We start from the raw sequence: 14,111 nt of genomic DNA on the forward strand, positions 1-14,111 counted from the left end.
AAATGTTAAATTATACAATTTAATATTAAGATAAAAAATGAGCACAGCAAATCAAACTTTCTCAGTTAATTTTTTTGTCTCAGATATGTCCAGTTAACTGAATATTCTTCGATACTGCATGTAATAATGCCACACTATACATGCACAGTGCACAAGAATTTGTGTTCATGCAGACCAAGAAGAAAAAATTTACCAGATCTACAAAAATTATTTTGTTTATCATTAAGTAGAAATGCACTTGGAAAAACAAAAGACATTTTCAAGAACGTTAAAACTGATGGGTGCAGTGAAAAAATGTATTTAAAAAATAAACTTTAATTGTGATGACAAGAGGAGCTGAACAATCGCTCAATTATCATTTTGAGATCAAGCAATACATATGTTGAGAAATCTTTTCTCGATACTTGCCCATCACTATCTAAAAATACCCGTGGCAACAAAACAGTGATCCTGGTACGAAAACAACAGTTGCGCAACGCCAGTTGCACCCCTTGTTTTTCTCAATGGAAAACAATGGAATAGCAATTAAGCGGTGAAAAGGTCAGCGTCCTGTCATATATCTGCCACAACTCCGGTGGCCAGTTGCTGAAAAAGCGTCAAAGTGAAATGTGGCTGACAGCGCGCCTGTTCAGACTTCGGCTAAGCTGCACAGTCTAAGGGACTGCGCAACCAAGCCGATTTCCTAATTACTTTTCGACAATCTAGGTCACCAGACGCGGAGTGAGGTCAAGAAAAAGATATAAATACAAGTGCGGAGGGAGGAGGGAACATTAACACCAACATTAACACAATCACACGGTACACACCGTCTCGAACACCGCCTGAACCGTTTCTCTTGCTATCTCATTGTATTACTCACTGCTTTATTCCGAATAAACCGATTCTCAGTCAAACCCGTTGTCACTGATATTCTATAATTAATACATACAGTCCACTACCAAAAAGATCCTCAAGTTCAAACTAAAGATTTTCCAACAACATATATATGGTTTGCCTGTCCGATGGTCAGACCTGATTAACGGAGTAAGCATTACCCCCGCCGTTAACCCGGAGATTAATTAAGAAAGTCAACGCTGCTCATTCGTCATTTGTTGAAAATTATTCTCATTTGCAATGAAAGAATTTTGTTTTAATCTTTCCAAACTATTTCCCTCTTCAACAGAGTTCAGTTTTCCTTTCTATGTTTTATTTGAATGAAAAGTAAAAATCTGGAATTTTATTTACAAATAAATTAACATATTTCTTTATTCATTTTTTGTAAGTTATGTAAAATTTGTTTTTCAATATCGATACTACACCGATTCTAGGGTTGATTTTTATGAATCAGATTTTTCACATTTTTTCAATCACGATTGAAAATCCTACGATTCGAATGGTATTTTTAAATAATCGGTCCGACTTGACCTAAATTCCAGCTCCAATAGCGAGCATTAAGCTGTCACTCTACCAACGTTTGTGATTGATTTATCACCACACCTGTCGTTGTTTTTGTGGCAAAAATAAACAATCGATATTATTATTATTATTATTATTAATTTTTATTATTATTGAATCGAGAACAATAGTCAATTAGTTAGTTGGGGTTTTCGTTCGTGGGGGAGAGAAGTCCTTGAATCAGTTCGCTCGTATTTACCTGTTGTTTGATTGTATATTCAATAAAATATACTTACAATTATCAGATACAAAAGCGAGATTTGTAAAATTCAGTAATCGGTTTTACTTTAGATATTGAAGAGAAATTTAATACAATTTACACAAAATGTATAATTACAAATTTTTACTTTAAACAAAATTCCAGATTTTATTTTTTATTTAAATGAAACATAAGAAGAAAAACAATAACTCTTGTGAACAGGAGCGAAAAACGATGAAAAAATAAAAAAACAAAGCAATACAATGCAGATACAATGCAATGCAGTACAAATAAAATACAATCCACCACTTGAATGGTCGCATTAACCTTTATCTTACTGAAATTTTATCCGTTAAATTTATATTGTATTTACATGAAGTAACAGAAATTGTAAAGAAATTAAGTAAACAATGTTTAAAGCATAAATTTAAGGTTTTTCTCATAATTTAATGATGAGTAGAACTGAATTTCCAAAAGGGAACTTCGCCTGCTTTTTCACATTTAAATGAATGATTGTCGCACTAGAAAGTTCCATTTGCTAAATATTCCTTTTCTATCAATGGTAAGTTTTCTAATTCGAGGTTTCACTGTTTTTCATTTATGTATTCATGGCATGGCATCATGGCTGATAATTTTTCTTAACTTTATGATATTGCATATTTAATTTTTATGGAAAAAACAAATTTTTTGATTGATATAAAAAACGGAAGTGCTGTTCATATAGATGCAGCGCAACATTAAATGGTTCGAAACAAATAAGTTGATAAAAAGCAAACTTTTAAAAAAAACAGTTATTCTCGTCGGTGCCATTTACAGTTTTCTTTCTGTTAGCATCCTCAAAGTGGTTTACTTTTATCACGCCGAATGCATAAATACTGTTGAGAAGAATCCCAACCCTAACAGTTGCTTTGCTTGTCAGATAAATTACATTTTAGCTAGCAATTATGTGAGATTTATGCATAAGATGCTTTTCCGTTTGTCAGAAAATATTCTGATGATTAGCTAATGGCGATTGTAATACAATGGAAAAATCAACAAGTGATGAACTGTCCGCAGCTGCAGTTGTCAGCTTAAACTAGGCGTGGCAACTGCTAACTTGTTAGCATTTAAATACTTTTCAAATTTCAGGCTGACTGTTCTCTGAAAATGTTTCCTGATGGCAATTAAAGATTTCATTTTCAACTTCAGAAAGTTTTGACTTCTTTCATCAGTGTTATTGTTTAAAGTCGCATATTTTATTTAAATAGAAAATTAAAAATCTGCGATATTATTTAAAAATCAAAAAACAAATTAGTTTTACATATTTTGCGTAAATTGTAAACTTTCTATTTTAACATCTGAACGAAACCGATTAGTGCGCTGGTGAATACCAGAAATTAGAATTTCAGTATTTGTGTTCAGCATGATGCCGTAGAAATGCGCAAGGCATAAATTCAAGCAATAATACTGCTAGTCTGGAATTTTGCAATACTTCAGGCAGACGTTTTCTCAAATGGATAATTCACTGCTTGATCAAGGCAGCAAACCCTTTGATACTGCCCAGATATTGTTCACTCCAAACAATGGGAATGAAAGTTAAGGCACCAAATGAGAAATCAATATATGCTTTATGTTTGCCGACGAGGATAATCAGCAATGATCATATTTTGGCAGAAAATATGCAATGCTAGAGGAAGATAATGAGAGATGAAAAATAATTTTCTTTTTCTTTCACTTTTGTTTGTTAAAATAATTTCTAAATCCGACAGATCCTTTTTGATGTGGAATGTTCAACATTTGGTTATCATCGTAATACAACAATTGCAACTTGAATGTTTAATCAACCAAGTTGTCGGTTTTACTTTAGATATTGAAACAGAAATTTAATACAATTTACACAAAATATATAATTACAAATTTTTTACTTTAAACAAAATTCCAGATTTTATTTTTTATTTTAATGAAACATAAGAAGAAAAACAATAACTCTTGTGAACAGGAGCGAAAGATTGGAAGATTAAATTTTTTTGCAAGCCAGAAATATTTTCAAAGAACACTACAGCTGAAATCAGAAAAGTGTTTCGATGCTAAAATTCAGCAATCACCACTCCCAGTTTTAGCTGAAAACTGCAGCTGTAGACAATTTATCAATTTTAGATTTTCTCTTTGTACTTGAGTAGCCTTCAACTAGCCTTCATCAGAACAATATCTGGCAAATAGAAAAGAACCTTAGGCATAAATCTGATTTCATTGTTAGCTAAGAAGGTAATTTATATGATAAGTAAAAGCAACTGTTGGCTGACATTTCTTTTGAACGGTATTTTTAATTTTAAACTCGAATGGATGAATAAAAGTCAAGCGCTTCGAAAGCAGAAAGTGATGAACAGCACCAAGCAGAAAAGCTGTTAAAGCTGCTTCAAATTCACTTTGCAGTGTACGCGAAAAGAAATGGCTTGCTTGTGATATTACAATCATAATGCTGCTTATCTCAGCACACATCCAATATTTATCATTACGATTTATCCGATTCAGTGTGTAGAATTTTCTTTCCTATACTAATTTCTGTTAGTGCCTTTTTGTAATTACAAACTGAATTAAATCATTATTTGCCTCCATCATTAAAAGATATCAAAGGAACGATAAGGAAAAGAGCACAAGGAAGTTCACGCTATACACAGCAGTAAGAGAAATTAGCATTTGCACCATTCCGGTTGATTTGTTTAGCTTAATTAGCTGCGGCAAGCTTCATGCCCAGCAGCATTTTACTTCGTGCTTTACAGTGTACTTCCGCTTACTCCAGTATTAATAATAACGGAATCTATTTCCGTGTTTATTTTCTGTTCATTGCCGTCCAGTCCAGAAAGCCGTATCCATCAGAATTTCAGCAAACAAAAAATCTCATATACACGATATCGGATATATGATTCATCAATTTCTTATGATGAGTTATTACAACAGGCAAGCAAATACAATGTACAATGTCCAAATAGAATGGCAACGAACAGTTTTTTCACCCATCAGATAAATAACGCTTTAGCTGGCAATTATATGAAATTTATGCATAAGATGCTTTTCCATTTGCCAGAAATTGTTCTGCTGAGTAGCTAATGGCGATTTTACTAGAATGGGAACATTTAAAATTTATAAATTGTCTAAAGCTGCAGTTTATAGCTAAAAGTTGGAGTGGTGATTGCTGAATTTTAGCATCGAAACACTTTTCTGATTTCAGCTGGTGTTCTTTGAAAATATTTCTGGCTTGCAAAAAAATTTAATCTTCCAATCTTTCGCTCCTGTTCACAAGAGTTATTGTTTTTCTTCTTATGTTTCATTAAAATAAAAAATAAAATCTGGAATTTTGTTTAAAGTAAAAAATTTGTAATTATATATTTTGTGTAAATTGTATTAAATTTCTGTTTCAATATCTAAAGTAAAACCGACAACTTGGTTGATTAAACATTCAAGTTGCAATTGTTGTATTACGATGATAACCAAATGTTGAACATTCCACATCAAAAAGGATCTGTCGGATTTAGAAATCATTTTAACAAACAAAAGTGAAAAAAAAAGAAAATTATTTTTCATCTCTCATTATCTTCCTCTAGCATTGCATATTTTCTGCCAAAATATGATCATTGCTGATTATCCTCGTCGGCAAACATAAAGCATATATTGATTTCTCATTTGGTGCCTTAACTTTCATTCCCATTGTTTGGAGTGAACAATATCTGGGCAGTATCAAAGGGTTTGCTGCCTTGATCAAGCAGTGAATTATCCATTTGAGAAAACGTCTGCCTGAAGTATCGTAAAAATTCCAGACTAGCAGTATTATTGCTTGAATTTATGCCTTGCGCATTTCTACGGCATCATGCTGAACACAAATACCGAAATTCTAATTTCTGGTATTCACCAACGCACTAGTCGGTTTCGTTCAGATGTTAAAATAGAAAGTTTACAATTTACGCAAAATATGTAAAACTAAATTTGTTTTTTGATTTTTAAATAATATCGCAATTTTTAATTTTTTATTTAAATAAAATATGCGACTTTAAACAATAACACTGATGAAAGAAGTCAAAACTTTCTGAAGTTGAAAATGAAATCTTTAATTGCCATCAGGAAACATTTTCAGAGAACAGTCAGCCTGAAATTTGAAAAGTATTTAAATGCTAACAAGTTAGCAGTTGCCATGCTAAGTTTAAGCTGACAACTGCAGCTGTGGACAATTCATCACTTGTTGATTTTTCCATTGTATTACAATCGCCATTAGCTAATCAGAATATTTTCTGACAAACGGAAAAGCATCCTATGCATAAATCTCACATAATTGCTAGCTAAAATGTAATTTATCTGACAAGCAAAGCAACTGTTAGGGTTGGGATTCTTCTGAACAGTATTTATGCATTCGGCGTGATAAAAGTAAACCACTTTGAGAATGCTAACAGAAAGAAAGCTGTAAATGGCACCGACCAGAATAACTGTTTTTTTTAAAAGTTTGCTTTTTATCAACTTATTTGTTTCGAACCATTTAATGTTGCGCTGCGTCTATATGAACAGCAGTTCCGTTTTTTATGTAAATCAAAAAATTCTGTTTTTTCCATAAAAATTAAATATGCAATATCATAAAGTTAAGAAAAATTATCAGCTATGATGCCATGCCATGAATACATAAATGAAAAACAGTGAAACCTCGAATTAGAAAACTTACCATTGATAGAAAAGGAATATTTAGCAAATGGAACTTTCTAGTGCGACAATCATTCATTTAAATGTGAAAAAGCAGGCGAAGTTCCCTTTTGGAAATTCAGTTCTACTCATCATTAAATTATGAGAAAAACCTTAAATTTATGCTTTAAACATTGTTTACTTAATTTCTTTACAATTTCTGTTACTTCATGTAAATACAATATAAATTTAACGGATAAAATTTCAGTAAGATAAAGGTTAATGCGACCATTCAAGTGGTGGATTGTATTTTATTTGTACTTCATTGCATTGTATCTGCATTGTATTGTTTTGTTTTGTTTTTTTATTTTTTCATCGTAATTTCATTTTCTTACTTTTCTCAATTTGAGAACAACAGAATTATTTGAAAACAGTCGAAAGATTAGAAGTAAAATTTGACAAATAGAATGAAATAAAATTTGACAAATAGAATGCAGAGGAATGACAACAAATGAAATTTAGAGGCGTGTCAGAGCAGCAACCAACGAAATTTTACTGCGAAAAAGTAGGCGGAGTCAGGAAGAAAATCGGGTCAATCCTGTTCAGAATTACGGCATTCTTTCGGTGATGTCAGCTTTGGCACGTGGTTATGATGGTTGGATGTTTTCATTTTAATTTGTCCCAGTAATCATGATGCCGATTACACGGTTTTCGCTCGCAAACTGTAAAATTGGAAATGTTGATGAAGTTTGTTTGCGCAAATTGAAAAAATCAGAAATTTTTCTGGAAGTTGGTTCTGTTGATGTTGATCGTATAAATCATTTTTATGATTTCGCATGTGAAGACGTCATTCAAATTTTACCATCCTGTCACTGGTTTCTGTTTCAATGACTGACATTTCATCTGGATGCCGTTTTATGTATGCAGTACAGCGGAAGAACAGACGTGTTTGGACAACAACGTTCTTGGACTGTTGTCAAATGTGGAATGGTTTGCAACGTAACCGAATGTGTTTTCTCCCGGTTGAAGTCGCACTGCACAAAACACTCTCTACACCTCACATTGCATTGTAGCATCTGCAGGAAGCCGTTTCTCTCCATTAACTCAGTCGCCTCCCACAATCCGCACTCCATGAAAGCCTCTGGAGGTCCTGAAAGACCATCAGAAAGCTCCTAATCCTCTACGGTTTGGTATACTGTAGTTCTGCAGTAAGACTGGGTAAGCAGCCATCTACTGACCGCGCCCCCTTCTTTCTGAAGCGCGCTCCGATAAACAATACTGTATATACTGTGAGGTGAGCGAACACCTCAAACTGATGAACCTTGGCTCTGCATCGGGCTCCGATGGAGTCAAGGTGTCCCGCTTCCGTGAAATTGGCCCCACTGTCTCTCTAAGGTCATTAAGACTTTTCTGCTGGAGAGACACATCCCCCAGATCCTACAGGATTCCGGTCTATCACGATTGGCTTGTGTATGTACCGGCTCTTCAGCAAGATTGTAACAAACCCGCTCAGCGAATTAACACCCCTCAACCGCTGTCAAAGGCCTTCTAGTCAGGCACGGATGGCGCTTTTGACAACGTCAGTAACGTGGCTTCGCTCCTCAAACTGGCTCGCAGAACAGGTAAGGAAATTAATTTTGCATGCATAGACTTAGCCAATGGCTTTGACACAATTAATCACACCTCAATCACACGTGCTCTCTGCAGAAATGGGGTGGACTTCGGCTCAGTAGAGCATGTCGAAACAGTGGTAGGCAGTCCCTCAGCAATGTAAGCTGCCCGATTGATGTCTACGACAGCGATTAAGCCAGTGCCCTGAAGTAGATGCAGCGCTTTCACATATAAACATCCCGCCAACTCTAAAAATATACTGAACCCCATCTTTCTCGAGGAGGTTACGCGGCACCTCCAAAAAATGAAGGTGAAAACGTCAGCAGGCCCTGACGGAATACAGGTGTCGCACCTTCGTACGTGCGACCCGGTGTGCCTAACGAAGGCCTCTAACCTTTTTCTACTCACTAGATGCATCCCCCAACAGCTCAAGGATTGTCGCACCACTCTCATTCCTAAAACCGACAGTCCCCACCCTGATGCTGAAGACTACAGGCCTATAACTGTTGCTTCCTGCTTGTACCGGCTCTTCAGCAAAATTGCAATGAGGCGGCTAGAAAATTCTTTTTCCCTCCATCCACGTCAAAAGGCCTTACTGTCGGGCACTAATGGTGCTTTCGACAACACTGCTACAATAATGACCATTATTAGAGAAGCGCACCTTTCCACTTTCTCTGCTTCCTCACAGAAGTCCACAAAATATCAGTGGACAGCTGACCACATGAGAGATGTGCAAGAAGTTGAGGAAGAGCCAGCCGCTAGGAAGAGCTAACTATGACTCTTTTCTGGCGTGCGGCGGCCTAATTTCTATTGCTCTCTCGCTGAAAGAAATCGCTGCGTAAGTCAGTATCTTTTCATAGTTTTTCGGTCTCTTAGGGTCTTCTAAATGGGAAAGCAGTCTCGTCCTGCACAGGAAAAGTCTTCTACTGCTGCAGGGTCTGACGGGCAAGCCCGATCAGACAGGGGAAGGCGGAACCACGCTGAAGTTCTCTATCCGGGACCGTTTAAATGCACTATATGCACCTTTACCGAGTGTGTTTACTCACGCTTTAGTAATCACTGCACGAAACACGGCTTGCACTTAGAGTTACACTGTAGTATTTGCACCAAAGTGTTTCCCAGCATATACTCTGTCGCTTGCCACTATTCACGATGCGCAAAAACCCATAGGAACCCTGAAAACCCTGAAATTCCATCCGGGTCCAATTTGTATGACCTTCATTCAAACGAACTAGCCGTGGGAAACAGTGAAATGGAAACTAGGTCATCCATCAAACGAGCAACTGTTGTTGACAGGTGCTTAATGGCCCCTTTGTTTAACGTGTCAACTGTTGAGAGAACAGATGCCAGGCTCGTTTGCGCAACGATAGATGACAGGCGTGAGAAGATAACAGCCGTGTCGGCATCTTTGAAGAACGGCATTACCTGTCAGTCATCGTTCGAAGCGCTAATGGACTCGGCACCTGTTGTTTCTAACAGTTGCGAAGTTTCCGAGATCAAAGAAGTGCCGCCGGCGCGGATAAACATGCGTTTAAGATCTAGAAAAGCATGTTTAAACATCCCAGAGTCGCCGCGCCCTCCAGGAACACCACGGACGGCACCCCACAGTCCTGACGGGTCCCATTCCAACCAAGGGTCTAGCGCACCAAGCACCAGCTCTACACGCGCGTCTAATAACCGCCCCGCAAGCACTAACACACAAGGCACGCATGTCTGCTCCGTCTGCTCACGCGTCTTTAACTCTTTCCCTGGGTTGCGTCTGCATGAGAAAAGGGTGCACCCCGCCACCTTCGCCGCGTCTTCCCAGAAGTCCGTAAAACATCTATGGACTATCGACCACCTGCGCGAAGTGAAGGAAGTTGAGGAGATGCTGGCCGCTAATAATAGTCGGTCAGTAAAGGCCTTAGCCGAAGCGCTGTCTCGCAAGTGGTCCGAGGACATATCCATGGATATGGCCAAATACCTGCGGAAGAAGCTGCGGGCGGTGGACCTAAATTCAGCACAGCCTACTAACACAGCACTCACTGACGGTGTAAACAGTCCCAGGGAGGGCCCCGAGAACACAACTGAGGAGGGGGAGAGCCTAAACAATGGCTCACAGGTCGTAGGCACGGAAATCATGGGACCGGAGCGCTTTCCGGAGTGTGACTCTTTTCAGACGCACTCGGCGAACGCGGATCTGAGCAACCCATGCCCACAACATCCCGATGGCTCGCTAAGCGAGCAGGGATTGGATCGGGACCAAGGGGGTGTACTCCGTAAACACCTGGAGGATGGCTTGGCCTCCTGCAATAGCGAGTTTGGAAGGACTTTTAAATTTTATTGTTAATAAAGTATTAAATAGCGAGAATGAGGACCGTAACAAACATGTTGACGCTGCTATCAGCGTACTCATCGAGTTCCTGTGCGAACCTAAAAGTCATCAACCCCCACCTCCCCGGAAGAAGCGTACTAGGGAAGAACCGAAGAACCGAAGACAGAAGATCCGAAGCAAGTACGCGCAAATGCAAACGCTCTTCAAGCGTGACCCCAAAAGAGTTGCGGCCCACCTCATTAAGAATCAGCCCCTCTGTAATGTAAGTTGCCCCATCGATGCCGCAGAGTCCGCTCTGCGACAGCGAGTAAGTCAGCGCCCCGGTATTGATGCAGGGCCCTTCAAATCCGAACGCCCACTCAACTCTGAATGCATTCTGTTCCCCATCTCCGCAGACGAGGTTACGCTGCACCTCAAACTAATGTCTGCAAAAACGTCGGCAGACCTCGACGGAGTCCAGGTGTCACACCTCCGACAATGTGACCCGGTGTGCCTTGCGAAGGCCTTCAACTGTCTTCTACTCGCAAGGTACATCCCCCCACAACTCAAGGATTGTCGTACCACCCTCATTCCCAAAACTGACAATCCCCGCCCCGATGCTGAAGACTACCGGCCCATAACTATTGCTTCCTGTATATACCGGCTCTTTAGCAAAATTGTAACGCGGCGGCTCGAAAATTGCATCTCCCTCCACCCCCGCCAAAAGGCCTTCCGGTCAGGCACGGATGGCGCTTTTGACAACATCACCACCTTAACGACCATCGTCAGAGACGCGCACAAGTCCGGGAAGGAACTAAACATCGTCTGTGTAGACTTAGCTAAAGCTTTTGACACAGTCAATCACTCATCAATTGATCGAGCCCTACGCATGCACGGGCTCGACTCCAACTCACGAGCACTTATTGAGGAAATGGTCACCGGAAGCACGACCGTTATCAAGGGAGACGGAGGGGTATTGAGTAATAAAATAGAAATTAACCAGGGTGTACGACAGGGAGACCCCATTTCCCCTCTCCTCTTCAACTCAGTCATGGACGAGTTGATAGAGCGCCTCGAACAAAGTGGAGTGGGTTACAAAATCAATAACACTGAGGTCGTAACACTGGCGTTCGCGGACGACGGAACTCTAGTCAGTAGCAGTCGCAGGGGAATGGAGAAACTTCTCTCCATCACCCACGACTTCATTAATGAGAGGGGACTTAAACTAAACATCAGGAAATGCAAAGGTATCCGCTTCGTCCGCACGCCCAAAACCAAATCATTAGTGCAGGATACCTCCAAGACATTTAAAGTCCGCGGTACAGGAGGGGAATCTTCTTATATTCCCATGGCGGGCACTGGGGAAGTCATCAAAGTCTTGGGGGTCCCCATAGCCCCAACTGGCAAGCCTTCTTTCGACATAGACACACTGTGGAAGGGATCCTGGAGAGAATCCGGAAAGCCCCTCTGAAGCCTGCACAGAAACTTGCCACTGTGCGGGACTATCTAATTCCTTCATTGGAATACAAGTTGGGAGTCCCTGGGGTAGGTAGGAGAGTATTAAAAGAGGTTGACGCCTCCATTAGGCAAACGGTCAAACGCTTCCTGCACCTCCCGCACACCGGCATGAATAACATGTTCCTCACCATGCCCATTAAAGACGGCGGGCTAGGCCTGCGCTCGCTCTGCACACAGCACCTTGCACGCGTCGCTGTTGGCACTAACAGCATGACGAATAGTGCCGACCCGACATCACAAACCATCGCCAGCATGCCACAACACCAAAAACCCCTGCACGCCGCACTTCAACACTTCTCCGTTCCGGCAGCCACAAAAGATGCGTTGAAGAAGGGGAAGCGACAACTGCTCTGCGCAGAAATCGCTGAACTAACGGAAACGTACCAGGGAAGCTGCCTGCCGACATTCAGGAAGAGACCTGTGGGTAATTCCTGGCTGAGCGGACTTAACGGAATGCGAAGCCGGGACTTCATCATTGGGCTTAAACTCCGCTTTGGGGTGATTGAAACTCGCTCCCAGAAATGGAGGGGGAGAACTCCCCATAACCCAGCGGTGTTGCTGTGCAGACACTGCGGGCATTCAACCGGTAAACGGGAGACTGCCGCGCACATCTCGCAGAAATGCCCACACACCAAAAACCTGTACATTCAGCGGCACAACAAGATTGTACATCTTGTTGCGGAGCATGCACGGAGGGAAGGGTTCAAGGTGCACGTTGAACATGCCTTGAAGTCAGAGGGTCAGGTCTACAAACCTGACCTCATCCTGATCAAAGGGAACGCCGCACACGTCCTCGACGTGGCGGTACCTTGGGAAACGGGCACCGACATGCATGAACACCACGAACGTAAGGTGCACAAATACAGCATGATAAGCGACGACGTTAAAGCACACTTTGGCGTCGATAGCTGCACAGTGGGAGCTATTGTAGTGGGCGCCCGGTCCAGCTGGTGTGCCAGCAATAGAACTTCACTTAAAGCATGCAGCATGCACTTCACAAAAAGGTTTAAACGATTGCTCTGTAGGGTAGCCCTAGAGGGCACCTGCAGGGTCTTCCAGACCTTTTTCACCAGCACCCCATGACACTGCACCCTAAAATAAAAGAAAAAACAAAAAAAAATATATATAAAACAAAATTCAAAAAAATTAAAAAACCAAAAAAAAAAACAAAAAAAAGATTAAAACTTTAAAAACAAAAAAAATGCCTTGCATGCTTGCCCCTGCATGATGCTTGAGATCCCCCATTAGGGGGGAGGCTAACCTTTATTTTCAGGCACTCGATGGAATCGTGCGTGGACCAAGATGGCAACCGCCGAAGTTGGACCGAATTGGATGGAACGCGCCGAAGAACCGACGCCGACCAACCATATGAGAAGACGGAGACGTGACGCCGTCGGAAATCCACCTACGAATTCTAAGCGAACAACAACAGTCGGGGAAAGAAGATCAAAGACAACGACTCCACCGGAGCCGCCCTCCTGAAGCTGGGCCCTCATTGCTGTTCCCACTACACTCTCCCCTTGACAACCTCCCCCATATATATTGTTAAAATCGGTACCGGCCGTCACCGGGCTGCTATGCAGTACTTATGTTTATTCACATATAACTGATGTTATCTCACTTTGATAATTCAATTCAATAAAGCACCATTCGTGCGCGTCACTATTAGACCGACGGAAGCCGGCGCTCTTCGGAGTGTCCTGCAAATACCGAAACTAGCCAAATGCCTCGTCATCTAATTAGTGACGCGTATGAATGGATCAACAAGATTCCTTCTGTCCCTATCTACTATCTAGCGAAACCACAGCCAAGGGAACGGGCTTGGCAAAATCAGCGGGGAAAGAAGACCCTGTTGAGCTTGACTCTAGTCTGACTCTGTGAAGAGACATGAAAGGTGTAGCATAGGTGGGAGATTGTCAATTTGCCATCGTTCACGCGATGGTCCGGTGATCGCCAATGAAATACCACTACTTTGATCGTTTCTTTACTTATTCGGTAAAGCGAAAAAATTGTGGCCAATTTGGCGGCGTTTATGTCGCTGTTGGTCATTGTTTTCATGTTGGATTGAAGCTTTGTTTACAGCCGTCGCTTTGTGTCTTCATTTGGCGCATTGTTGTACTGGGTTATCCCAGTGTGTGATGTGGTCACAATGGATGATCGGCGATAGGCTTGAAGTGATTCGCTCCGGAAACAGTGTCAGACGGGGAGTTTGACTGGGGCGGTACATCTGTTAAACGATAACGCAGGTGTCCTAAGGTAAGCTCAGCGAGGACAGAAACCTCGCCTAGAGTAAACGGGCACAAGCTTACTTGATTTTGATTTCCAGTACGAATAGAAACCGCGAAAGCGTGGTCCTATCGATCCTTTTGATTGTGTAGATTTCATGCAAGAGGTGTCAGAAAAGGTTACCACAGG

General features: G+C 41.0%; 6 protein-coding genes across 6 annotated transcripts; 2 read left to right on the plus strand and 4 right to left on the minus strand.

Annotated features, from left to right (window-relative positions):
• The first annotated feature begins 8,189 nt into the window (after positions 1-8,189).
• On the plus strand, positions 8,190-8,657 carry Tsp_11562 (retrovirus-related protein). Its single transcript, XM_003373102.1, has one exon. It carries the CDS (start codon positions 8,190-8,192, stop codon positions 8,655-8,657), a length of 468 nt encoding a protein of 155 aa, XP_003373150.1.
• Positions 8,658-9,313: 656 nt separating this feature from the next.
• Positions 9,314-9,832, minus strand: Tsp_11563 (conserved hypothetical protein). Its single transcript, XM_003373103.1, has one exon. It carries the CDS (start codon positions 9,830-9,832, stop codon positions 9,314-9,316), a length of 519 nt encoding a protein of 172 aa, XP_003373151.1.
• Positions 9,833-10,002: 170 nt separating this feature from the next.
• Positions 10,003-10,769, minus strand: Tsp_11564 (hypothetical protein). Its single transcript, XM_003373104.1, has 3 exons — positions 10,635-10,769; positions 10,253-10,611; positions 10,003-10,171 (listed from the first exon to the last, which is right to left on the minus strand). Exons 1-3 carry the CDS (start codon positions 10,767-10,769, stop codon positions 10,003-10,005), a joined length of 663 nt encoding a protein of 220 aa, XP_003373152.1.
• Positions 10,770-11,983: 1,214 nt separating this feature from the next.
• Tsp_11565 (hypothetical protein) lies at positions 11,984-12,307 on the minus strand. Its single transcript, XM_003373105.1, has one exon. The coding sequence runs from the start codon at positions 12,305-12,307 to the stop codon at positions 11,984-11,986; it is 324 nt and encodes a 107-aa protein (XP_003373153.1).
• Positions 12,308-13,419: 1,112 nt separating this feature from the next.
• Tsp_11566 (conserved hypothetical protein) lies at positions 13,420-13,672 on the plus strand. The gene is made up of 2 exons (XM_003373106.1): positions 13,420-13,515; positions 13,565-13,672. Exons 1-2 carry the CDS (start codon positions 13,420-13,422, stop codon positions 13,670-13,672), a joined length of 204 nt encoding a protein of 67 aa, XP_003373154.1.
• Positions 13,673-13,840: 168 nt separating this feature from the next.
• Positions 13,841-14,050, minus strand: Tsp_11567 (conserved hypothetical protein; the record flags this gene model as incomplete). The annotated part of the gene is made up of 1 exon (XM_003373107.1): positions 13,841-14,050. A coding segment is annotated over one exon (210 nt), but the record flags the coding sequence as incomplete, so codon positions are not given.
• Positions 14,051-14,111: the final 61 nt, after the last annotated feature.

Source organism: Trichinella spiralis (assembly GCF_000181795.1).
Source record: "Trichinella spiralis strain ISS 195 chromosome Unknown Scfld7, whole genome shotgun sequence".
NCBI classification, from domain to species: Eukaryota; Metazoa; Nematoda; class Enoplea; order Trichinellida; family Trichinellidae; genus Trichinella; species Trichinella spiralis.